We start from the raw sequence: 25,989 nt of genomic DNA, 5'->3' as shown, positions 1-25,989 counted from the left end.
ATGAAACATGTACGGACCTTCAATTTTGTGTGTATCCCAGGTGTATCAGAGGATGAATACCAATTGTTCGTAAATTAGTATGTATGCATGGCTGTTTGTGTTGATTTGCATAAGGAAAAACCTTTGCAATCACATGAAAGGCATGCCACCTGCAGGGTCATGTGCAAACATCTGCCGTTCATTGCTCAAACATACATATCTCAACCTCATGTAAGGTCCCTAAAGACACACCCTCCCCAACGCATAATTAGCCAAGTAATCCAAAAGCAACAAATACACCGTTGCTAAGTGTTCGGTTTGGCTGTACATTTATGGGTCTTTACATACCACTATCAAACTTCATAAATCACTTTTATCAATAAACAAAAGGAAATCATTGTGTTCCCAGCAAGGTTATTTTTGTAAAATAAAAAGAAGAAAAAAGTGCAAAAAAGAAAACATTATGGTGAACTGAAATTAGAATAACTACAGTTTAAAAAAAAAAAAAAACTATACTAAAACTACCAAACCTGCTCTTAATAATAAATAAAGCTAAACTGAATTTGAAATCAAAAGCCAGTGAAAAATTTGAGATTTAGCATCTGCTTGTATCTTGCAGCTCATCTCCCAGCTTTTGGGTTATGACCCAGTTGTCATGATGTCCTTGCATGTAGCCCTGCTTGGAATGAGATAGGGATTTGTTAAAACAGGATTCCTTTGCCTCTGGGCCCTCACAATGATTTAAGAGGCGTTGAGTTGTGCTTGCTGCATTAAATCTGTGAATGCAGGTGGTACGGAGCACATCATAGAAGCCTTCAAACAGATGCTGGCTTCCTGTCTATTTTTCATTACTTTAAGAGTGTCAGCGTCTGGCACAACTGAGTCAGTGTAAGGGAAGCACTGCGCGTTCCACACTTAGGTGAAGTCCAGTGATTTCCGGGATTGGAACACCTGTTTTTCAGGGTTGTTTTACACTGGGACTCCTCTAACAGCTGCCAATGGTTGACTTATGTCAACTGAGCATTCTACAGGAACTCAGAGCTCTGACCTCACCCGGTGTAAGAGGAACCAGTTCGAATGGGGCAAGAGGTGAGCTAGTCTGGGGAACGCTAAAGGAAACATGGTTTATTTTCCCACACCTACCTCCCCCCCATTTCTTACAGTTCCCCCATCCCTCACCCTCTGCTGTCCATCTGGAGTTACTCCAGAGTCCATCTCAGAGGAATGGAAAGGTATTATCTGAAAGAAAATATTCCACTCATCAGTGCTGAGCCATTTCCTTGATGTTCTCGAGGCCCGGTGCCCAAGCCGATGGCCAAGCCTGCCAAAGAAAATTCTTCAGGAGGGTGTTCCTTACAGTATTGTGACGAGGGAAAGGCAGAAATGAGAGGGGTGCCTGTAAAGACTGTCTGCCCTTCTATTTCCTGGTGTGTAGGTCATGTAGCCTGCTCATTAGGCTACTGTGTGTCTGAGAGATGGGCTTCAGAAAGATATTATGTGAGGCCAGCGTTATACACCTATGTACTGACTGAGAAAAGCATCATTCACCAGACCGCATGGAACTGGTGCCATTGCATTTCTGGCTCATTTGTGTGAATGTGTGTGGGAGTGTGTGTTTGTGAGTGGGTGAATTTATATGTACATTATCTGTGTGCATGTGTGTGTGTGCGTGTGTGTGTGTGTGTGTGTGTGTGTGTGTGTTTACTTCAGATAAAAGTTCAGCAGTTTATTTTTTCCACTGTATGTTCACTGTGCCTTTTAAAGATACACAAATTCCTTTTAGAAAAGCCAGGCTTCCAGAATGGAATGGTGATTTTTCATCACATGGGAACATGGATTACATTTTGGTTTGGCACTGAGCTAAGCTCCAGCGAAGTCCGTTCAGTACATGACAGAATGATGAGACGTTCATGATAGCTGTTGGAGAGTACCATAGCTTGGTCCTGTCTGCATCGCTATGGTGTAAAGACTGGCCTGTCAGTGCGTGCGAATCTATGTTTTGTAAAAGGTCTGTAATGGAAAAAAAAAGCTTTATATTGTATTTGGCTGTGATATTTCGCATGATTTATGGGCACTCTGGATTGAACAAAGTGATACCATCAAGGCCACAGTGCAGACATGTCCACATTGTTTAAAGATTCTGCAGTTTGGTGTGCGGTACATCGTGTTTTCATTTCATCTCTGCTTTAAAGAAACAAAAAGGAACATTAAGCTCTGTACGGAGGCAAAGGTGTTTTGCATAAACACTCATGCTCTGATGGCTTACAAGGACTGGCCTTGGACAGGGTTCAAGACCTCATTTGTGATGTAAATAGGGGAGCGAATCTGTAATTATTCCCCGTTTGATGGGGTTACTGTGGAGACGCAAGAGCTCCAATCTTTCCGGACCCACAACAAAGATTTCTCGCACTCACCGGGGCCACTGCGCTGGCTTCTCTTCCCGGACCCCGGACCTCCCGGAGACCCGAACCCCGAAAAGGCGCCTTCCAAACACCTGCTCCCGGTATGTTGATCTCAGGTCTGGTCCTCAGGCCCTCTGTCTGCCCCTAGAGGCTAAGGTTTCACACTGGAAGCCTGCTGTTTAGTGCGATGAGATTAAAAGAGTTGTGCTTTACAGTCAGGGCTAGGAATGTTCACCTGGTTTGAGTTTTGGAGCATCTAGTTTGAAAAAACGTCAGTGTCAGTATCTGTGTCTGTGTGCATCTTTATGCGACTTGGTTTCTCTTACACTAAATATGGCCATGGTTACAAGTGTGCAGTAAAGAGAAAACTCGACCAGTTAATCGATGGCCTGAGATTGCAGCGTGGAGGGAGATACGTCACTATCTACGTAAGGAGCCTAAATCGCTGAACTAGCCATTGCGGCTTGAGAAAATCAGTTCTGCAAAAATTGAGTGTTGCATCCGGAATGTGTACGCATTGAAAATGCTGGTTGTTCATTTAACTGCTATACTTAACTGTTACTGCTACACAGCGTAACCTGCCTGTGCTAACACTGTCCTCCGTGGTGCAATGCACAGTGTACTCTGAGCGTGCTGTGACAGGGACATATTGACTGACATGGTACACGTGTGACATGTGGACTTGGCGCTCACGTGGCTGCTGTACTACTGCATGCGAAAGGAAGAGCCACTGTTTGTGTACCCTGCAAATCTATGTTTTCTTTGCACAATCCCTGCCTTGACCTGTTACAGTGGGAATCCTTTCAGCTCTCCAAACAGCCGCAAATCATGTAGCGAGCCTCCTTCAGGTTCCGATCTCCGTCAGCATGTATAGGGCGACGGAGGGGCAGAGGAGGGAAATGTCTCACCGGTGAGATGGAAAGCTCCCCCCCCCCCAAAATAAAAAGGCAGGGTCTCACGGCGTCTGGACCGCGCGCTCCACTCAAGATGGAGCCATGAGGTTCCTCGCCAGGGGAAGAGAACAATCCGCCGTATTGTCGGGAGGCACGGTCCAGCCTCGGGCCTTTCTCACGCCCTCCGGCCCGACCGGGTCCCGTTCTCACGAAAGAGCAGCTCCGCGCCAAGTGGTCCGCTCCTTTCCACGGCCAGGCACTCTCCCAGTGTAGACCCCGCGGGCTGAGTTGCCTTTAATGATACTGTTACTCCCCAAATAATACATTCCACCCTTGAGAGGACTCAGGGGCAGTTGGGGAAAATGTGGCTTTTCACGTAAAGAAATACTAGTTCAAAAACAACAAAAGAGCGAGGTGATGTCTTGTGTGGGCTAGCTGAGCATGCATTGTGTTGAAAAGGATGAGGTTACTGTCTTATAGTGTCAGTGAACCCCCATGTCGCTTTACAGTAGTTTGTGCTAATGCATTTTCCCTGCTAGCAAATACAGGAGAGCATGGAAGGGAGCTCATTATGGAGTCGCCCAAAAGCAAGTCTCCGTTCAGTTTTAACTCCCGCTATTAATTAGCGGCATCGGTGTATTGTTTGTACAGCCAAGCTCAAATCAGCATTTTTTTTTGTTGCATGGTGTTACCTTTGTTCTACACAAATGGCTCATATTTACGTGTGAGTGCGTAAGCGTAGGGTGGCTATTTGGAAGAGGGAGTTGGAGGGGCACAGTGAAATATGTCCATTGTTTTCACTCCATTTACGTTCTTGTATACATTTATCTTCCTTTCTTTGAATGATTTCCTTTTCTCATACAGAAGAGCTTGATTAATATCTACCTCTGGTTGCCATCCACCTTGCTGTTATGGCTTGTGAAATCCGTGTGGTTTGTCTTGCAGATTAGTATGTTAAATGGAACCCCTTTAATTTCACTTTGAAACAATATTCATGTTTTTGTATTTTTTCTGTATTGATTATGGTGATCGAAACTGCATCATTCCACATCTTGTCAAAGTTAACGGTTAAGCAGTTAAACAGCTTTTGGATTCGATGCATTGCACTGAACTTATTGAAATATGTGATTTTACAGTCCAGTTCAGCTGACATCAATCCCAGATGTGCAGTGTGTGGTGCAGGGCTGTAGTCCCCCACTGCTGCTGTGAACAAATAACCATCAAATAAAGCTTCTGAAACAGCTAGCTGTCCAAATAGCTAGCCGATTTCCAGAAAGTTGCATTTTCTGTCTTTCTCAGCTTACATGAATGTGCTTGGATAGTAGTGATCAATGGTATTCTCCAGGCATTATTTTTAAAGGCAGCTTATATGAATAATGAGTAACCATATTGATAATGTTAAGTGACATTTTTAAAACACTGGCTGATAATTTGGTAGCTTGCTCTTAATTACAGTTAAATATTTTAAGATATACTCAACAATTAATGACATCATTATCATATAATTGATTTTTTCCACGTGAAATTGTTGAACAATTGTTCAGTATCCTAATATAATTGACAAAGAAAGATCATAACCATGTTTATATCTCAACCCATTGTCTCAGAATTTATGTTTCCTGTGATAGTACTATATGGACTATGCTCATTTCAGCCAAATCCCTGATGATGAGTATTAATTTACTTAGCATAAGTGGCAGCCTTTACTCCACAAATAATCATATCTCCACAGAAGTAAAGCAGGCTACATACAGTGCAGACCATGGTGACCCCAGCTCTTCAAGCACTGCACTTTAGTGGTTCACCAGACCTGGGTCAAATACGTATTTGTTTCGAATTCAAATACTTTTCTGTGTTCTGTTGATCTTGCCTGCACTAAGCCTGCCAATAGGACCAAAAGGTGGGGTTTGCACTTTTTGAGAGAATGTCATAGGTTCCAGTACACCAGACAAACTTAGTAAAGTGTAGAAAAGTATTTGAATCCAAAACAAATACATGTTTGAGCCAGGTCTGTGGTTCAAATAGAAGTTTCATGAGTCAGAATCTTCTCACTGCATTAATTTAATACTGCGGTGGGGTCAAAGCAGTGTGAGGGGAGTGTTATTTAATGTTCAGCTGCAGCGGTCTCACAGAGGCCCCTGTCACATGGCTGTGGGGGAGAGGAGAGCTGTTATCAGGATGTAATTGTTTGGCTGTAGCTCCTCATTATAACAGTCTCCACTAATAGGACAAGGACACCCTGTGGTGTGGAGACAGACAGAGATGAATGCAATTTTTCTGTTTTTCATTGAATTTCTGAAGTGAACAAAACATCTGAGTTTTGTGACACATAGAGTTTGTCCTTGCATTATCCCTTTTCTCTCAAGATAGTAAGAAGTGGACTTTTTGGAAGTGTTATCTGTATATCTCCCTACCAGGGGTTGGTGGTGAGGCTGAGAAGACCAGCACTGAAGCATTGTAAACTCATGTGTGAAGGATGAGGTTAGACCTGAGGTTATCACAACCATCCACATCCTAGTTTAATGGCAGGTTAGCGCCTGCTGTCCTGCCTCATTTAGCCCGTGTCATATCCGCAGCAAGCTTCCCCCGCAAGGCCTCCCTCTGCTGAACCACCACTGGTGACTGTGATGCTTGTGCATTAATGTAATATGTAAGGAAAAACAGAAGAGCAATATTCCTCTGATGACTGAGAATGTCGATGGAGGACAAGATCAGACTGTGTTAACATGAACAGTCCATCAACAACTACATAGAGAGGGATGTTACAGTAGGGTTGAAGTGCATAAACCCCTCATTACAAAGATGAATGCACATTTGAGAGTTCAGTGGTACAAAAACTATAGGGCCTGGTCTACAGAGATATGGAAGAAAAGTGATATAGTCAGAAGAGTCATCATTCACCATATTCTCAACAAGTGGGCTAGTGCATGTGTGGTGTACACCAAGAGAACGGTACAGGCCTGAATGCTTGACCCCTACAGTGAGGATATCTGGTGGCTCTGTTATGCTGTGGGGGGCATTTTCCTGGCATGGTTTGGGTCCACTTCACTCTTTAGAGAGACGGGTCACTGTAAATCAATACAAAGTTATTCTGAGTGATCACCTTTATCCTATGTTGAAACATTTCTATGCTGATGGGAGTGGTCTCTTTCAGAATGCCAGTGCCCCCATCCACAGGGCACGATGGGTCACTGAATATTAGTTATGAAAATAATGTGAATCATAGGCTATGGCCTTCGCAGTCACCAGATCAGGCAACACCTATGGGAGATCTTGGACCGACGTGTTAGACAGCAGTCTCCACCACCATCATCAAAACGCAGAATGAGGGAATATCTTTTAGAAGAATGCTGTTTCATCCCTCTAGAGTTCCAGGGACCTATATAATCTATGCTCAGGCACATTGAAGCTGTTCTGGCAGCTCTTGGTGGCCCAACACTTTACTAAGACACTTTATGTTTGTTTTTCCTTTTATTTAACACCCGTCTGCATGTTTGCTGCATTATTTTTCTGACACTGAAAAATAAATGACTTGCACTTAATGGCTATTTTCAGTGGAAAGTATACAAAGGAAAGGTTGGTCTCTGACTTTTTCACAGTGCTGTACATTTATTGTGTTATTTCTGTAAGTTGGCATATTATGGCAAAAATAGCTATTTTTATCAGAACACAAGTGAATTTGTGTAAAATGCAGATATTGAAACGCCCTGCCTTCCAAAGATGCAGCATTCCATGGGCTAGTGTGACCACTGAAATTGGGATATTGATTGAATTTTCTCCTTGATCATGTAACAGTAATTTATAATATAATGTACTAATAATAGACTGTGTGTTTGAAGTCATTGCACATCAACACTCGGCTGTGTTCTTTTTTAGTGTATGTTTTGGACAGCCTGCTGATATTTCTAACCTCTGTCTCCCTGGCTACCCTGTCTGGGTTCAAAGTGAGAGCAATCGTGTGATAGCGCCTGTCATCAGCTACATTGTGAGAATGCTAAAGCCCATGGCAGAGGCGTGCAGAGGTCAACCCGAGGCAAAGTTGGCAGTGAGAGACAGTTGGCGGGGGGGATGGTTGGTGAGAGCGTTCCTTGGTAACCGTGACCTACCTGAGGGAAAAAGATTTAAGAGGGAAGAGCGAATTCAGCGTTCCTTTAACCCAAGGCGGTACACACAACAGGAGCTGTCACCGGGCTGCATGAGAGAGAGCCTTGACTGCACTTAAGATCAATTATGCGGTGAAAGAAAAGGCCGTGGCCCTCGTGAGAGAGCTGGTCTGGTGCCAGCCCGCGCTGATAGGCAGCGAATCACCACTGCGCTCAGATAATAACCCAGGGTCATTGTTGTCTCCCTGGGAATGGGAAAGAAAAGGAGAGCAGAGGAAACGCAGGGACTGGACCCACACTGTGAGAACGCTGAATTGTCTGTTGTTCCGGGCAGCGGGGGATGGGGTGTGTGTGTACGTGTGTGGGCGCTTGTGCGTATCTTTCAGTGCGTGTGTGTTTCTGTATGCACATTTGTATATGTGTGTGTGTGTGTGTGTGTGTGTGGTGCAGTTGGTGGGGGGTGAGGTTCTATTTTTGTCTTTTGTTCTGAAATGGCATGAATAAAACCAAAGCAAAGGGCTGCATTTAGTACACATGACACAAATTCACTCTCCTTTGGGCCCAAAACACAAAACACCTTTTGGGCTGGGTTTGGTGCTTAACAGAAGTGCTCCAGAATGAAATGTGGAGGTTTTGTTAGGATGGAGCACAAGGTGCTCTAAAGCAACCAAAGATTTTTGAGTGCACAATACTGTCTCTATGTGTTTGTATCTGTTTGTCTCTCTGTGCTGTTGAAGTGCTTATGGTTGTCTGGTAGGAGTTGTACATCTGTGCCCTGGGCTGCAGTCTTGAGCTGTTACCAGGGCACTCACCCGCACTTACACATTAATGCTAGGATTATGGGACTTTCGGGAACGTAGTTGGAGTCTCTTTCCGCGTGTTACTGGCTTCTTCCCCCTCTTTCCCACACGGATAAAAAAAAACACAAAAACTGCAGAACCAGCTTGGCAGCACACAATCCACTGCTCCTGGCATGGAGTCCCCCAGCCTTTTGTCCAAAGGGGCCACAAACAAACCGGTTTGTCTACTGCTTTCGGAAGAGACACAGTAAAAGCCTGATTGTTTCAAAATCTGCCCTCTTAAAGGGTCCAAAGATGTAAGACTTCCACATGTTCCTTATAATGGCACAGTTGTAGTTCTGAAACAGAGCACAAAAGTTGCATTTTATCTGATGACTTTTCACTTCTTTTGATTCAGATTCAGTTTTCACATCTTGCTATAAATACCTTGGGATCTGCCTTGATGATAAGCTTAGTTTTAAAATGCATATACTGTAGATAAATTAATTAATGAACAGAGGACAACATTAGGATTCTATTTTAGGAATCAATCTTGTTTTAGTTATAAAATCAAGAGGAAACTCATTTTAGCAACTTTTTTAAACCTGTTTTTAGCCCATAGAGACATACAGTAGTTTACATGCATACTTCCAACTCTGCTTACATTTCACAAAAAACAACCAGAATTGTAATAACAAGTGTAAAGTGTTCAATCTTGTTACTGGATAAGTTTAATTAACCTGCACGAGATTAGATTTCCCTATTACGTTCTCTCAAGTCTTAGTAGCCTAGAATGGTTGAAGTGATGAGAACTCACTTCAATATTCGTATACAGTTGCAAGAAAAAATTTGTGAACCCTTTGGAATTACCTGGATTTCTGCATTGATTACTCATTAAATGTCATCTAATCTTCATGTCACAATAACAGACAAACACATTCTGCTTAAACTAATAATACAATCAATTGCACTTTTCAGATCTTTATTGAACACTTACAACTGCCATGTTTATGAATAAAACCTCTTAATGGCTTAATGAAATAGTTACATCCGTAAATAAGCCTCAGTATCAGAAGCATCAGTATCGTTGTGCATCATGTCAGTCCAGAGAAATTAGGATTTCAATTTAGCATTAAAAACCTTGTACAAAATCGTGCGGAAACCTCAATGCCAACGTAAACATAGATGAAAAGAAAATGGCTCCCAAATTCCCAGTAGAAGTTATACCTTATGTTTAATTTGGTTTTCGGTTTCATTCTTTGCGCTGTACAGTTTTCACTCTTTGCCAAAATGAGAATACACACTGTTATATATTTTCTGACAGATTCTCAGCTTGCGCAGGCTTTTCTGTGACATTAGTTCCTAAAGTAATTTCTTGTGTAGATTGCACCAATGTGAGAAAGCTACGGGCTTGCCTTGTAGTGACGATGTGCCTTCTGCAGTGGCACTGGTTCTGCAGACAGCTGTGGATATATTAGCGGGTGAGATCAGGAGTCATCAAAGTCAAAGTGTTTTTATTTGTCAAGTGCACAGTATAACACAGGTCATTCTGAGCAAAGAAATTCTTATGACATGGCAGGCAGCAACTACGTAGAAGCAGAGCAAAAATATCAAAAAATATCTAAAATATACATAATATTAAACATAATATTTAAATATTAGCAGCAGTACAAGCCTGTACAGATGGGGGATATGGACAGTGAGAATTGGAGTATTAAATATTTAAATATTAAACATATAAAGTGCAGGAGTGCTGATGAATATGTGCATCCTTTATCTCAAGCATCTGTTTGTCTCACAATAGGAGAGGTCATTGGAGAGCCCCCCCAGTGCCACTTTATGAATTCACCAGTTACGCATTCAAAAATTTAGCCTTAAATCATCATATGCAATCTCTAAAGGTTTGATATTTAGGTTGTCTGTCATGTTTTGAATGATAAGGTTATTCACAAGCTAATTTGAAATTAGTAACAGGGATTCAATATAGAAAATTATAATTAATAATGATAAATTATATAAAATTATATAAAAGCCGTGAAAAGGTTGAAGGGTGTTGTGGAAAATTTGAGTGCAGTAGAGATTGAGCAGGGCTAGCTGGGAGAGTGTTTTTACTGACAAAGGGAACTTGGGTAACTGGACTGATAAGTGGACCATTGAGTCTTTCCTCCTAATTAGCTTAGCTACGCAACTGCCGCTAAAACAACTCTTGGAATTGTTCAATTCAAATGGAAGCAGGGTAGCACTTTGAAAGGCATGCTTTGACTCTAAAGTGAGAATGTGTTTTTCCCCTTTTTATGCTTTTCTTCTGGGAAATTTGGGGACTGACTCATTTATGGCTTACAGGAAGATATGTGAGACAGTATGCATGTGCCTGGGATGATTCAGAACATTGCATACCCTGCAGGGAAATTTAAATGATCAAAAATTTTATTTGAACCACATGAAAGAGTGAAAGTAAAGTCAACTGTGATGCATTGCGGGTTTTAACTATTTCACACAACATAAACTGGGACTGAATTTACAAAGCACTGTCTTATAGATGCACTACCATTGTTACACAACAGGGGGTGACATACAACAGAAGTCACTGCTGTTCCTGTACACAGTATGGAAACTGTAGTAATGGAAAATGATATAACAGTCAGGTAATTTAATTTGAATGTTTTTGAATACTTTTTTATTGGATGGTACACTTAGAAAAGAAGCATTTGGGCTTATATGTAAAAAGAAAAAAAAAAAAACATAAAGAAATTGTAACCAGCATTGAATGTCTGATGCTTAACATTTAACTTTCATCTAAACCTTTTCTCTGTTTACTGCTTTTATTTAGATTTTTCATTCCCTTCTGTTATTTACCCTACATGTATACTTCTTTGTTGCTGTCAAACCTCCACAGCTGTCTGCTAGTCCTGTAATTGCTCCATTGCTGTCGTTTTTCTGTTGATAATCTATTTTTAGTGTATGTGTCTGGAATGTGTCAGGACACTGTCCTCTTTTGCCTGTCCAGATGGGAGTTGTCAGTTTCTGTGTTTTTGTGCGTTTAAATAAACCAGGCTGCGGGTGACAGTAAACCAAATTCTGCGATCACTATGTCCATGGAGTTAGTGTCTGCGTATGCAACAAAAGCCAGATTTGATTTGCTTGTTTTTCCTGGAAGAAATTAAATATAACTACCTGTTGATACATTTTCAGAAGTGCTGTTCATTATTCTAGTTTGTAGGTACACTTCTCTTATTTTTGGCATTTCTGTATGACTTAAATGTTGTGTCACCTAAAAGTCATCGCTAAATCTCTTCCCCTCACTGCTACTTGAAACTTATCCTCATCCTCACCCTCTCTCCTCCCTCCTTTTCACTTTCCCTCTGTTTTTTAAAACTTTGCTCTTCACCACGTTATGCAACTGACGGAGAGAGGGAGCTGAGAGGAATGGCGTTGTAGCTTCTGTATGTTTGTGGTTCTGTGGGTCTGGACCGAGTTATCTGCAAAGTGGAGCAGGGCTGCGCAGATAAGCCCTCATTGTTATGCACCTCCTTAGCATAAGCCGCTAGCACGGCTCCCTCGCTCCCTCCCTCCTGCACCCTTTCCGGTGCTAAGACTGTCCAGAATAGCAACAAGTACTCTGAGCATGCGTCAGTGGTCAGAGTGGAGGCACAGCAGGGCCCAGGAGTAGACCAGGAGAGGGGTCTCCCCTACGCCACTCAAAATGTTGAGTGTCATGTACTTCCTTCGCACTTTCTTCAAGGTAAGGGCTATCAGGTTTCTTCACCATGAATCAACATAGAAGGGATTGCTTTTTCTGTTTCTCTTCTTCTGTTTTCTTATTTAACTTTTTACCGTTAATCTCACGGTGAGCCTCTCTCTCGGTCTCTAGCTTAATTATGCTGTATGATGCAAAGAGATGGGGTACCTATGCGGTGCATGTTGCGGTATTAGTTACTGTGTCTGCAGGACAAAAGCAGTTATTTAGAGTAAAAGTGGAATTGTGGAATTAAAGCTGTGATTTAATGCTTCACAATGTCATGGTCTGTGGGATTATACAAACACCGTTCTCTTTTATCTCAGTGTGCTCCACAAGCTCTGTGTGTCCCCACGCTATCTTTCAATTAAATTGTTACCAGTGTGTGCCTCTTTAAAGAAAAAAGGATCTAAGGGAAAGCTTATTCCTTTTGAGTTGTTGTATTCATATTATCACATCTGTGATTAATCAGTTACGCTGCTGAGAAGAATTCTTGGAAATTTTTCCCACTAATATGACCAGTCTTTGCGATGGTGCATCGGAGGGTGATGCTTAGGGGGCAGCGTGGGTGCTGAAGATCATGGGACTCTGTGCCTATTCAGACTAACTTTGGCAAGGCCTGAAGGGTTGCCATGGTTTCCAAGGTCTTGTATGAAACTCTTTGAGTAGTTAAACAAGGAGGGGTTTCGGGCAAACACAGTATAGGCACAGATAAATTCATAAGTGGCGGGGAAATTGAGTCTTTGATGTGTTTTGATTGGTCTATGATTGGCCAGTACGAGGATGAAATGCAAAGTACAGCAGATTATTAAGAGTGGGAAAAAATCTTCTAAAAAGCATTAAGAGTATTTTTTCCCAGAGAGTGTCATGGAAATATCAGCCATTTTTGGAATCAGAGCTCTGCTAAGTACTGTGAAAACCCACAAAGAATGTTGATGGCTAATGATAACTGCGCAATATTCACTGTTATTACTGTCAGTAATGGGCCGGTGATAAAACTCACAAAGGGCTAATCTCAGACATGGGCCATGATACACCTGTAGCTTTGCCAATGGATGGATCTCATTTTAAGGAATGCAGAGCCCGTCAGCAGGCAGGAAGTTGGGGCCTTACACAGCCGATTTGGGCTTCATCTTGGCGGAACAAGGCATGCCTCTCATAAGAAAAAATGCTTGAACTCCTGCACAGGGTCCTGGAGACACACACTCACTGCAAGCCAGTATCTTGGGCTATGCATATCATTTTTATATATTAACAGCTTTCAACTGAGAGAAGGAGCACACCTGAAAGACATTTTCCAGGATAGTGCTAAAAATTCTCTTTGCAATGAACATTTATTTTAAAGTCCACTAATTGTAAGGGTCATTCTTCATCTCATGTATACACAGGCACACATGCCCGCTCTTTTATTCCTTTATGGTTTTTAGTCTGTTTGATTCACTGCGTTTTAGAGTATCTCAGGGCCCTGTCCCTCATGGCCTGGTGAATCACATTTGGGCCTGAGAGGTAGGTCGGACAGGATCCACCATGCTCTGCAGATCCTAATCTCTTCAGCCCGGGCAGAGTCACACCCGCTGGCCTGGCATCGGTTGGGCAGCTGGCACCCCGCTCTGCTGCAGGAGGCACTAAACCATCCTCATCATCACTGATCGCCGATCATCTCTGACAGTCCATCTGCCCACCTGGAGCCAGCGTGAACAACGCCTGATACATGTGCTGTGGTCAATCTGGCCTGTGTTGCCACAGAGACGAGTCGCATGCTGCCAGACAGCTGGCTAGGGACAGACGGGTGTGACAGACAGGTGTGAGACGGGTGGGGGCGGGGCTAAGCCAGGGAAACAGAGTAAGCAGAGGCTGTCCTTCTGAGTGTTAATGAGGGTTCAGTGTCTATGACTTTGGGGCCGTGTGACTCCTGTCACTATCCCAGTCAGAGGATGATGTGGAGGCTGCACAGGACAGACTCTTTAGTAGCTGAAGTAACAGCAGCTGACTGCTATCAGTGCTGGCTCTGCCACTCCACATGACATGGCGGCACGTGCTCCTAGGTTCGCAGCTAGGGCCTGGAAGCCATCAACCCTGCCTTACTGCAGTCGTCATACTGTACCTTCCCCTACCTCTGGACATGTGTGTGTGTGTGTCTGAATGGTCATGCCTGTATGCGTGTGTATGTGTGTGTGTGTGTGAATGTGTGCACCTGTATGCATTTGTGCATCTGTGTGTATACTTCTGTTCTAACCCCACCATCACCTGTCTCCTTCTGTATTTCCCCTAGTCAAGCTGCTCCACACATGCTCTGCTCTCACACACACAAACACCCCCCCCACACACACACACATGCACACAAGCATGTGTACACACACATACCACACACACACATGCACACAAGCATGTGCTCACACACAAACGTGTACACAGACACGTACACACACACATAGGTACACACACATACACAGTACAGTAGACTTGCTTGGGTGTGGGAGATGTCTGTCAGTCAATCATGCCTAACTTCAGCAGGCATGGAGTAGATGAGGTGGAAAGCTGGCAGGGTGTGACAAGCGTGTCGGTTTCCTCCAGCGAGCCGGACACACCTCCTGATTTCACACTTTGTGCTGGAGGGAGGTACGATAAGCATGACGCCCTGCACGAGGAATGTGGACATTTCTGTCGAGCCCTGTGGCTCCATAAAGAAGCAGTCAAGGCCCCGAGGACACCTGTGAAGATAAATACTAGTGCTTTAATTATGTGTTCTTAGAAGACAGAACAAATCAGAAAATTGACATTTGTATGTGTGTATGCCTGTGAGGGTGTGAGCTTTAGTCAAGATTTTCTAGTGTTAGAATTGATAGAATCTTTTTTTTTTTTTTTTGAAGTCCAAGACTTGGAGATATATATGAAGCAACATCCACCTGCATGCCCTGGGGGCTGGCACCATATGAGTGACAGTCTGAGGGCAGTATGTTCCCATGACTGTATAAGCCATGACTGTAGGATGACATTTTGTCACTTTGCATTTTACCAGGCATATTTTGAATGAGATACTTATCTCAAGTGCTAAGTATAGCTGTAGTTCATGTGGGATATATGAGTTGTTTTTAAAGATTGTGACATTTTAAAGAATCAGCATTTTATAATTAGAAAATGTGCGCATAGACCTTTACCCCAAGAGAATTACTAGGCTGAAGTGTGAGCATTTACAATGTGCCTTGTAAATGTCTTGAGTCTTTAAAATGTCACCAGGCACAGACCATCGCTGAATGTAGCTGCAGTGGCTGCTGGGATATGGAGCTGGGGGTAGTGCAGCATTTGCTTTAGACAAAGGTTTTTGGACCTATTAACCTGTGAACTGACAGGCAGATGAATATTCACTTAACAGTTCTACTCCTGGGAGTCACTTTCCTGGAAAAATCCTTCAAGATTTAGGATTTTGTTTTTTCGGACATGTGCACTGCCCTTCCCCCCATCCACCCTTGCAATAACTCACTCCCACTGTATTTTCGGGCCACTCAGATGTATGACTTCATGGGTCTCTCTAGATGCTGTTAATATGGTTTCACTTTATATTTGTCACAAAAGTGAAATTTTCAGTTTTTTTCCAGAATATGCAAAAATAATTAAATTAAAATCTTTGTGTCACTGACAACAGTGGCTGGCTTCGTGTTACTTATGGAAGGTAAAGCTAATAATTATGAGAGTGAAAATATCAGTGTTAATCACGAAAGTGAAGACTTGGTTGTGCGAGTGAAGTTTTATAGGACAGAAAATATACTTTAATGAAGAGCGAAGGTGGTATTGGGATTCATGCTTGGGTTTGGGATTTCAGGGAATGGGCTGCTTGACCACTGTGGTCCTGAATGGAGGGAGACATCAGGCTTGAGAAACTCCCCCTGCTGGCTGAGGTGTGTGGGAGCATATTGGACCTGCACGTTGCACAGATACTCAACCCCCAGATGTCTTTTGCATGTGATCATGGTTAACCGCTGAGACTAGTTGACCACAGGCACATTTCGGTGCAAATCCCTTCGGACTCCAGGCTACCAGAGGTCTGGGGACCAAGGTCTGTTTACTGTCTGCAAGAGACCATACAAGTAAACAAGCAGCTCCACTCTGCTGATAATAGCTCCGTGGTTTATCCATATCGAGCTTGATAGCTTGTGTTGTAGACCATTGATTACAGAAAATATCAGTGGTGCTATAAATAGATACTTCTGGAGACTGGCAGGCCAAATCTAAGTGGTAGAAACTTGAAACTGGCTCTTATCATGTCATGTTTTAGATGTCCTATAAAAGTTACCAGGTTTTGTGGTGCATAGCTGCAGTGAAATGAAATGATTTTGTCTTGTTGTTAAAAGGTTTTATTGTGTAATGGAATTATGGCTGATTAAATGTATGGGTCTGGATCAAATAGCAGGGAGGGATGTGTTGAATAAGGAGGCCATGTGTCTGTGTGTGCATGCATGTGTGTCTTCCCAAAGTGTTGAAGGTTACACAAAGAACACAATGTAACTGGAAATTCTGTTGGATAATGAACTCAAAGGGGAACACTCCATTGCTTCCTCTTTTCCCAGATAAGATGGAACTTATTGGCCGTGGACCGAGCCTACGATTACTGGGGTATGGGAGATCATACCTGCTTTTTTCATTTATTTATGCTGCACATTTCAAAGCATTTTTGTATGTGTTCATGCATGTATGTGTGTACATGTGTGTGTGTATGTGTGTGTGTGTGCGCTTCTGTGTCCATGTATATGAACTGGCCATGCAATCATCTTCTGTATCCATATATAAACACACCTTAACTATATAGCAATCTAAACAGTGGTGCTAACAGAGTAGATAATTAATCACTGACTGCAAATTTAATGTATAGGATGTAAATTATTATAAACCATACAGTATGCTTTGAGAAAAGGCACTTGGGGCCCTACAGGAAGAAGGTTCTGGAGGCAGGTTTTCAGGGAGGGAAGGGAGGTCCCACACAGGGGGATTCCCAACACCCCCACACTCAGATTAACCTTATGGGGCCGCACATCCTCACCGCATGGTGTCCCTCATGTGACCCCCTCAACAGCTTCTGTTTGGAGAGGAGGTGCTCGTAAGGCAAGACAGGGCTCTGGGGAGAGCCAGCGTGGAGGCGGTTTTGGGTGTCACTATTGCATGACCTCTGTTCTGTAAGAATACCGGCCCCGGCTTGTTCACACACAAAGGTGGCAGAAATCTGATCCTTAGAATTTTACTTTTGTTGTACGCACTGTGCGGAAAAACAAAGCTAAACAGATCTTTTCAACACAACCTGTTTTTCCTTGGCTGTGAATGTCCATACAGTAAGCAGCACGTGGTAGGGGAAGAAATGGGCATTTTGTACATATTTTCATGTAATTGTGGACAGGTACACATAAACTGGCTTATTTCATAGTGAAATATTCGGTACTGCAGCTCCACAATTCACAATTCCCCCGGTTTTCTCCCATTTTCGATCAAATTTTCACATACGTTTTAGTTGTTGTTATTGCAACCAGTGTGCAGCGTATAGGCCCTACAACTCGAGAATTCTACCGTTTCCACCTGGACGACAATGCGGCTACACTACATGTATCATCTCCATAGTTACGTCTACAGGAAGAGAGCTGCTGTGCTGAGTCACCATTACAGTTCTGAAGTGACCGGATAGTAGCATTTGGTATCTTAACTTCTTTGGGAAACAGTCAGCTTTTAAGTAAAGTTATTTTTCATTTGTTATCTTATTTAGAGGGTCTGAGCCTGAAAACAGTAGCATTGACTACCGTCTGGCATTTCCCATAGGTGACCTAAATTGACTAATGTTATATCATGAAGTAGCTTCAGTGTAACAACTTTTTAAAAGTAGCTTTAGTTTAGTTAACTACATTTCTCTTACTGGTAGCTGTGCTGTGGTTTAACTACTTCCAGTGTTGTGTAATTGGTAGCTTAGTTCATTACATTTTCAGCAGTAATTTTCATTTACAGTGATTATTTCACTGTATTTCAATGGTATATTTAGATGGATTGTAAAACATGAGTAGGCACCCTTAAATGAGATTTTAGCTAAAACTTGCTTGTTTAATTGAAAAGTAGGCCTATTTCACATTAAAATGTTGTTGTAGTGTGCTTATTATTTTATTATTTTCATACTTTAAAAATCACCAGAATCCAGGCAACAAAGTCCTTGAAACTCAAAAGTTTCTGGGGATGAACCCCCTCACCCCTGTACTGTTATTCGTTAAATATCCCTGTTTCTCAGGTTCCAAGGTTGGCAAGTATGGTCACTACAGGTGTCCAGTTTTGAATCTGTCACTGTTTATTTTATTACATGACAGAATTTCCAGCTGAACTGAGAAAAGAAAAAAATGTATTCACAAACGGGGGGTGAGTGTAATTATGATTATTGACAGCACCGGGGAGTAAATCCGGTCTGGAAGCAGCTGGCTGGGTGCCCAGGCCGGAGAATAAAAGGCGGTCTTTATCTCGTGCTGGCTTTGTTTTCACTGGAATCTCAGGGCAGGATGGCAGCTGAACTTATCTGAGTGGAATCGTAAATGTTGACCTTTTCAGTGAGTCCACTGGGGATCGCGCCGCGCTGTTGAGTCGACAAATCCACCCCCCCTGCCCCGGCCGGGCCCCGGCTCCTCGCCCGGTCCCTCGCTCGCCCTCGGAAGGTCGGGCGCGTCAGACGCGCATGCGCCGTCCTGGCGGTGGGCGTACAATGAGCCACGTTGTAGACCCGGTGCCGTGGGCGGGGGCCCCGCCCCTGGCTCTGCCGGCACTCGGTGGCATTTTCTCTGCGGTTCATCCGCCGTCACCCCCCGTCCCACGCCGGCGGACCGCGAGAGAGGGTGCGGGCGGCCGAAGCAGGTCAAAGCGCGAGTGGGACGGACGGGCTTCACACAAAGGCGGTGCGGATGTGAGCCATATTTGCTCGATTACGTGTGCACTTGCCGTCTTTGCCACGCCCTTACAGTGCCCCTCGCCACTTGAACAGTTTACTAGATTTGTGATCTGTCCTGAGACTACTGTCTGTAAGGCCTCAGTCTCAAAGCTGAACCTCAAGGTTTAAGAAAGAAGGACAGCAGCAACACACCAACACGGACAGCGCTTGGCAAGGAGGTAATCCCCTTAATCTGGATGCTTTACAAGACTTTCCTATCCTCCACTTGCTATGAGTGTAAAAATAGGAGGGGAGAGACAAAGAAAAGAGAACAGAGAACAGGTGTTAAAGACATAGAGAGGGACAGAGAGAGATGGCTAAATTCATTTTTCATTGAACTACTGGTTGGCTCATTCTGCTGACTGTGACTTGTAGCTCCACAGGGCAACGTGCAATTGCGATTGCGTCACCTAGGATGTGGGAGGGTTCAGTCGGTAAGTGGTCCTCTTTTCATCAATGTCTAGCGACCCCCGATGGTTGATCGGGCACCTGTGGGCTACATATCAAAGCTAAAATGGTCTTCCTCTGACTATATTCTGTGTAAGCTTGGCTGTAGTCTGCATTGTGAAAAGAAATATCTGGTGACACCATGTGTTGCAGAGGAGAACTGTGGATGTCTACACTCACCTGAATCAGCTGTGGGGTTCGCACATGAACATAGCTGCAGGTGCAGATAATTGGACATTTCAAATGAGGGTGAGAACTGGACATGTTCAGCCCCACGTTGGGTGCCAAATTGTAAAAAAACTAATACATTTTTTTTCTGAATCTATATATTACCTTATAAGAAATACTGGCACACACACACATACACATGCATGCATAGATGAGGTTTTATTTAACTGCTCATTTTTGCTTACTCTTGATTTCCAAGAAACATGCCTCTTGTGAATTATCAATAGGAAGATAAGGTAACAGTGGTGTGGAATTTCCAATTGAAACGTGCGCTCACGAGGGTAGGCCTAACATACTTCATCATCAGTTGCCAAACATGCTATTGACCTGATATAATGTGCATGTGTGTATGGAATGTATGTATGTACTGTATGTTATACCGTTATACAGAGAACAGTGTTGCGGAGGTTCATCTACTCATTTATTATGTACTGGGTAACATTTCCTGGTCTAAAGGAAATTATTGATATTTGTAAATTACTTTTCTTTCTTATTTGATATTAGGAAAGCAACAGAAAATGTTTGGTCCGTATGTTGAAGATTGTTAAGGCTTAACAGGTTTTATTTGCTCTTGCACATGGGTGACAGACAGTAGTGTTACAGGGACCATGACCTTGAGAAGGATGAATTGAGACATAGAGTGATTGTATTGATACAGTCAGTTGGTACTGTAGATCTGTGTGGCCTGTGTTTACATGCGTTGCATCAGCAAGTACAAAAGAGATTATCTTCCCTTCCTCCCGCCCCTTGATGAATATTGCAGTGAAAATGTACAGCGGAGAGGAGACCGGAAGATGGAAGAATACTTAAGAAGGAGAGCTGCAGTCTACAGCATTAGTGATATCGGATGCCTGAGAACTCCATATGGTACAGGCTTGTTGTGTGCAGTCAGAATCCATCATGGATATTGATTGAAATCCGGATTTTTTTTTTTGTACAATTTCAACCGTGTTAGAATTGTTGTTTGCATCTTCTCCTTCTGTAACGTTCCATGAGTGTCCATTTCAGCTGTGTCCCCCTCAGCCTAGTTTGACTGCTTTTGTCCCAGCCTCCAGAGTATTCTTCCTGCCCTGAAACATTGAACGACGGGAGGGAAGGGTCGAGGGCGGGCGGGGCGGGGGATTCAGTGATACAGAGTTCTTTGGCTCCTTTCCACCCCCGAGCCCCCACCCTTCCATAGAGCAGGGATTGAATTACCCCCCTGAAATCTGTGTCGCCGGAGGGACACTGGGAGGCGGGGCTTGAATGACCTCGGGGTGTGACGGTAGGAGAGCGAGGCTCGAGCCTCGGCATCTCGAGTGGCTCCTAAAGTGCATCTTTACGTCGGGACTGTATCCCCGTCACCACCACAGGTGAATAAGAGGCTTCTGATTGCACCTAGCACCGGACTTCTGCTGGTTCTTCCGCACATCGCAGGTAGTCAATGGACGTGAGTGTTTTATGTCTACTTTAATAATTTATCATCAGCCAGCTGTCAGTCTTTGGTCAGCTGCTTCTCCTGCATGTCCTGCATTTATTGTGCCATGAGATGTGCTTAGTGTTTGACCATTTTTTCCTCGCGTTTGCCAGTTTTACTTGTGCCTGTTGGGACATTAATTTTACAGCTGTATTTATGGCATCATGATGAAAGGAAAGAATGGAAGATATTCTTACACAAACACTCATTTTGGTGGCGGTTGCCTGTGAAATCCCTTCTGCTCTCTGTAAACTGAGCACACCAGTGAGAACTGAGGCCTCCTCAGATGACAGCGGGCACTCCCTTTTGCTGTTCTCTTGGTCGTACTTCATTCCTTGTTGCAATTCTGTCTGTCCTTCACATTTATGCTTTTATTTCCACTCTGCTATATTGGCTCTATTGGCTCATGGCTCTATTTCTCCTCTGTCTACCATTTTGGCTCTATCCTCCTCCCCTTTCTCTCATATGTCATTTTGACTTCCCTGTCCACATGGCTCTGTTTCATATCTGTCATTGTCTCTTCAATTGTCTTGTTTTTTTCTTCTCCTGATTTACTTCCCTCTGTTTTCTCACTGGATATTTTTTTGTTAAATGAGGTCATGCGAATACTCACACACCCACAATTAGGATATTCCCATGAATTACATTGTAGCTCCCCTTGTCCAAAAATGAAATTGAACCTCTGAATATCAAAATAAATCTGCTATTTCAGGTTTGATAGGTTGTAGATAATGGTGGTTCCCCAAATTAGGAATAATGTTAGGGTTTGGAAAAACAGACCTGTGCTAGCGGTAGCTGTCCGAGAGCTTGTGCCGTGTTTGGAAAGGCCCTCTCTGTTGACACAGCTTTGGTCAGAGGATCCCCATCTTCCTGCTTCTTACCATCGATGCACAGTGGCCCACACCTGAGTCAACAGCGTCCCACTGTTAAGCAAGTGATCAACATACTCTTTTTTTTTGTTGCTTGAACATTTTGTCTCCGTGTATGTTTTATTGTGGGGTGAATATCGCACATGGTAGCGGAAACAGCTCCTGTGAGCTTTCAGTCCCAGGTGTATTGAGCGCCTTTCCCCCCTGTGGACGTTTTGATGTCACCCATCATTTGAGCTCGCCTGCACGCTCCTGACTTGCGCAGAAACTTGCGGAGCAGCTCATTAGGACCACCTGAGGGTTTGAGCGAGAGTTGCCCTCAGGCAGTCAGTGCACCATGGACACGAAGGCGGAGTCAGTACGCGATAAGTGACTGGAGGGGATTGCAGTGTAAACTGAAGTCGGGGAGTCACAAGTCCTGTGTGGCTGGTAGTAGGTGGATGGTGCGAGGAGAATGAGGACCGACTGGTAATCGTGTTACAGTCCTGGAGTGGTGCCCGTACAGTGCAGGTACAGTGCTCATGTGTCTGTCTGGCTGTTTGTGTGTGTGTGTGTGTTTGTGTGCTTGTGTGTTTTAATAATGAGTGGTGATTGAGCAGACATGGGGTCCTCCTCATATACCGGGTGTGCGTGTGTAAATAGAACACTAACCCATCTCATTAATATATTACATGCCGATTGAGACTAATTGTCATCTTCATGACGTGCAGGTATCCAAGAATAGCTGTGGAGAATTTACCAGTGTTTTTACCGAAGCCTTGCATATGCCCAGTAAAGTGGCTGTTATTGTAATAGTGTAGTTTTTGCTGTAATTAGGACCAGTTTAAAACCCCTTCCTCTCTTTCTCAGGCGGGTTGCCAGGTCGTAGTACGGAGGTGAGGCTGTTGTTCATGTAGGTACGGTAGATGTGTAATGGATGTCAACTGGCTGCAGTGGCACATTGCTAGCCTGACCACTGTCCACCAGGCCCCGGGTAGGCAGCCACACTGAAGCACCAGTGCAGCGATCTGTACTGTAACTCTAAATGCACAGCAGGTTTAGCAAGTGTTCCAGCCACCTTGCAGCCTGACAGCCAGGTGCACATGTTTTTGAATAGTTTAAATAACACTGGAGAGGCACTCTGAGCTCTAAATGCAGAGTAGCCATACATTCAAAGGGAGAACCACTGTTCTGTATCGTCTTGAGCTACTGTTTAAATAACAGTGAGAATTGCTCTCTCCCAATGCATATTAAAAATAACATGTCCACAGTGTTTGAATCCCCACTGTTGATGAGGTAAGTGTGGGGAAGCAAGAGCACACAGATTCTAAGTAGTTTGGAATCTGCCTGCAATCCCCTAAAACACTCCCCTGCAACATCAAAGAGACTTCGAATCCCATGAAGCAGCTGGGTTTCCACCCCCTGGCAGAGCTTGGCTCTCACAGAGTCCAGCAGAAATAATAACACTCTTTTAGCAAGGGGCGATAACATCAGTAAATCATCTGGATTTAGATGCTAGAGATATATTCAGGCATTCTGAAAGGGATTTGGAGAAGTTGATTGTAGAGCACACGGATTGGTTCCCAAGAGATTATCTGTAAAAGTTCTTCTTTAAAAATTATGTGGGAACTGGTTAGCAGGGCAACCTGAGTGAGCGAGCCACAGTGGTGTTGGGGTAATGTGTTACTGAAGAACCAGCTCTAATTCCTTTTACCTTGACCTGAACTTGTACTCTTAGTGGTAGACAGAGGTGGTTACCTCAGCTGTTAGTCTGTCTCTCAGAGAGAACCGAATAACATCTAGGCTGCAAAGAATTGAAGGAGGAAACACAAGCAATGTTTTGCTTTCTGTTTGGCCAAATACCACGGCACGGTGAAGCAAGTCGTTCTGGGAAGAGAACATACCCCAGGTGTCTGAGAAGGTTAGCAATCCACAGAAATGCTGTTGAACAGGACTTGTTCAATGTCCGCACGGTCACCGAGTCTCGTCTCTGTCACCCTTCATGATGTCAGGAAACAGTGGAGTGTAGGGGCGGGGAATGATAGAACCAGTCTAAGGGTCGATGAATTCCTGCAGGCCACGGCAGTGCTTACCCTGTGTGAATGTATAAAATGTGATCATTCTGGATATGTACTGCATTTTTTTCTTTCTTTGATTATAAAGGTGAATGTTTAAATGTAGCAAATGGCTGTCTGTATTACTAGACTGTAAGCTTTTACTGATGTAAAATACCGTAATGTGAAGAGCTTGCAAGTCTAATATAGCCATCATGCGGCAGGTGTTGAAATCCATAGCTTACAGCCCTTGTGCTAAAACACTTCTCCGAAGAAATATCAGTGACGTCAACATCAGTGACTTCACAAATTTCTGATCCCACAGTGTATGTTCTTTTAGCATACAAATATGATGATACAAACCGGTTTTTCCCTAGTGTGTGTGTGTGTGTGCATGTGTGTGTGAGAGAAAGAGAGTGTGCGCACACGTGTGTGTGTGTGTGTGTGTGTGTGTAAGAGAGGGAGAGATGCTTAAAACATGACTGACATCTCAGGGTTCAGACTGGAGTTTGTGGCACGGTGCAGCACAGCCTCTCCTTTACTGCCCTCCTTTACTTACAGGATGTTGTAAGGGCCCTGGGCTCAGTGCACTTCCCTCGCTGGTGGTGTACGTTCCCTGGCTGCACGTTTGCTTGCTGTTTGTGGTCTCATTATCGTGGCTCATTTCAGATTGACGGATACCTAAGCCGGGTGCACAGTTTTCAGCACATTTACACAAAACACTGTGGTAGAGTCCTGTACCCTAGCCGCTCTTTCACACCCCTGTTCTCTGTGTTGAACACATCACAGGGGAGTTTCTAAGAAAAGTGCTCAATCCTTAAAACTTGATAGGATATACAGGGAGGGAGAACTGATCAGATAGCATGCCCTTATTTCCCCAAGGGTTCCATCCCTCACCTCCTCTGGCTTCCTGTGACCTGCATAGCCTCACCCATGCCAATTGGAGCAGGGCAGTGAAGGTCGGATCTCAGATTTATCCCCGATTTAGAGCCAAACAACGCCTGGCTTTACTTGAGTACATACACACAGTAGTAAACTGGGGCACAGCTTGATGTACAGGTGTGTCTTTGTATACATGTTTTTTTGGAGGAGATAACAGTTATCTTCAGCCTTGTTTTCTGATGACACTGACCTGGCACATGATTTATATTTAACCTCCCCTAGTTTCCTCTGGACCAATCCAGTATCTACTGTAACCTGAACAATGCAAAATGTTCAAATGTTCTATTTTCACTGTGCTGTCAGTGTACAGAATGGAGTTGGCTTTTCTGTATTCTAAATTGTGGGTATACTACATGCATACTTTTATTCACCTATTCAAATGAGAGTGCATACGCCTTTATTTTACTTAGATGTTTCGGCCCTGACTCAAGTGTGAATATATTTCGTATAGGTTGTTAGAAGTACAGGAATATGCTGTGTGATAAACTTGCTTGCTTGATAAGCAATCCCCAGATTGATTCTCTAGAAAGTTTACAGAAGTTAAGTGTCTGTTTGATTCAAGTGAAGGCCTGGTTACTTGCTTGAGCTATTAAAGACCTGTTCTACAGTAAACCATGTGCTCAACGATGTGTTAAATTGAACATGTATCTGCAGTCCTGAAGCATATTTAATGCTGTCTCAGGAAGAAAGAAGCTCCCCCAGTTCCATGTTGACAGAGCAGCAGTAAGGCATGAGAGGATTGACCTCTTGATGTTTGGTCACATGACCAGGAGCTACTTCAGGTTGCGTGTCAGGAGGAGGTCACCACCGTCTGATCCCTCCCATCACAGATCCCTTTATGTGACAGATCTGCTTCCATTCTGGGTGTCACACAGATGAAAGGATGGGTAATGGCATGCCATATTACTTTGGTCATGATATGTACTGGGTATACTGTATGTGCATACTGTTTGTGTAAGTTTGCGTTGAATTTTGTGTATGTTTTTTATTACTTTGTCATGCATGCAATGTGTTATTAAAATTGATGTGTATTTCAGGTGTAGAACCAGTAAAGAACTGAATGTGTTCATTTTTTCATGTTTAATTTTGTTGCATAATATTGTATTTGACATTATAGATACCAGTATTGAGAGGTGCCATATATAAAGAAAAGTGAATGTGCTATTAAAATAGGTTCCTCAC

At 43.5% G+C, this 25,989-nt stretch overlaps 1 protein-coding gene across 4 annotated transcripts in view; it reads left to right on the top strand.

The window, feature by feature from the left end:
• Positions 1–25,989, top strand: part of LOC118225103 (rho guanine nucleotide exchange factor 4-like) — a 92,310-nt gene that overhangs the window by 14,846 nt on the left and 51,475 nt on the right. Inside the window, exon 1 of one of the 4 annotated variants that reach the window (XM_035413141.1) lies at positions 2,381–2,482. The exons of 2 other annotated variants lie outside the window; for them this stretch is intronic. Coding sequence is in view for 1 of the 2 variants with exons in the window: in XM_035413139.1 (XP_035269030.1) it covers positions 11,860–11,898 (39 nt within the window). In the remaining variant the exon portion in view is untranslated. Of the gene's footprint in view, positions 1–2,380; positions 2,483–11,754; positions 11,899–25,989 lie in introns of those variants that run through there. One more of the 4 variants, XM_035413139.1, reaches the window with a different exon arrangement.

The sequence above is a fragment of the Anguilla anguilla genome, chromosome 4 (genome assembly GCF_013347855.1).
Source record: "Anguilla anguilla isolate fAngAng1 chromosome 4, fAngAng1.pri, whole genome shotgun sequence".
NCBI classification, from domain to species: Eukaryota; Metazoa; Chordata; class Actinopteri; order Anguilliformes; family Anguillidae; genus Anguilla; species Anguilla anguilla.
Note: the sequence above shows the minus strand (reverse complement) of the source record. Positions and strands in the feature narration are given on the sequence as shown.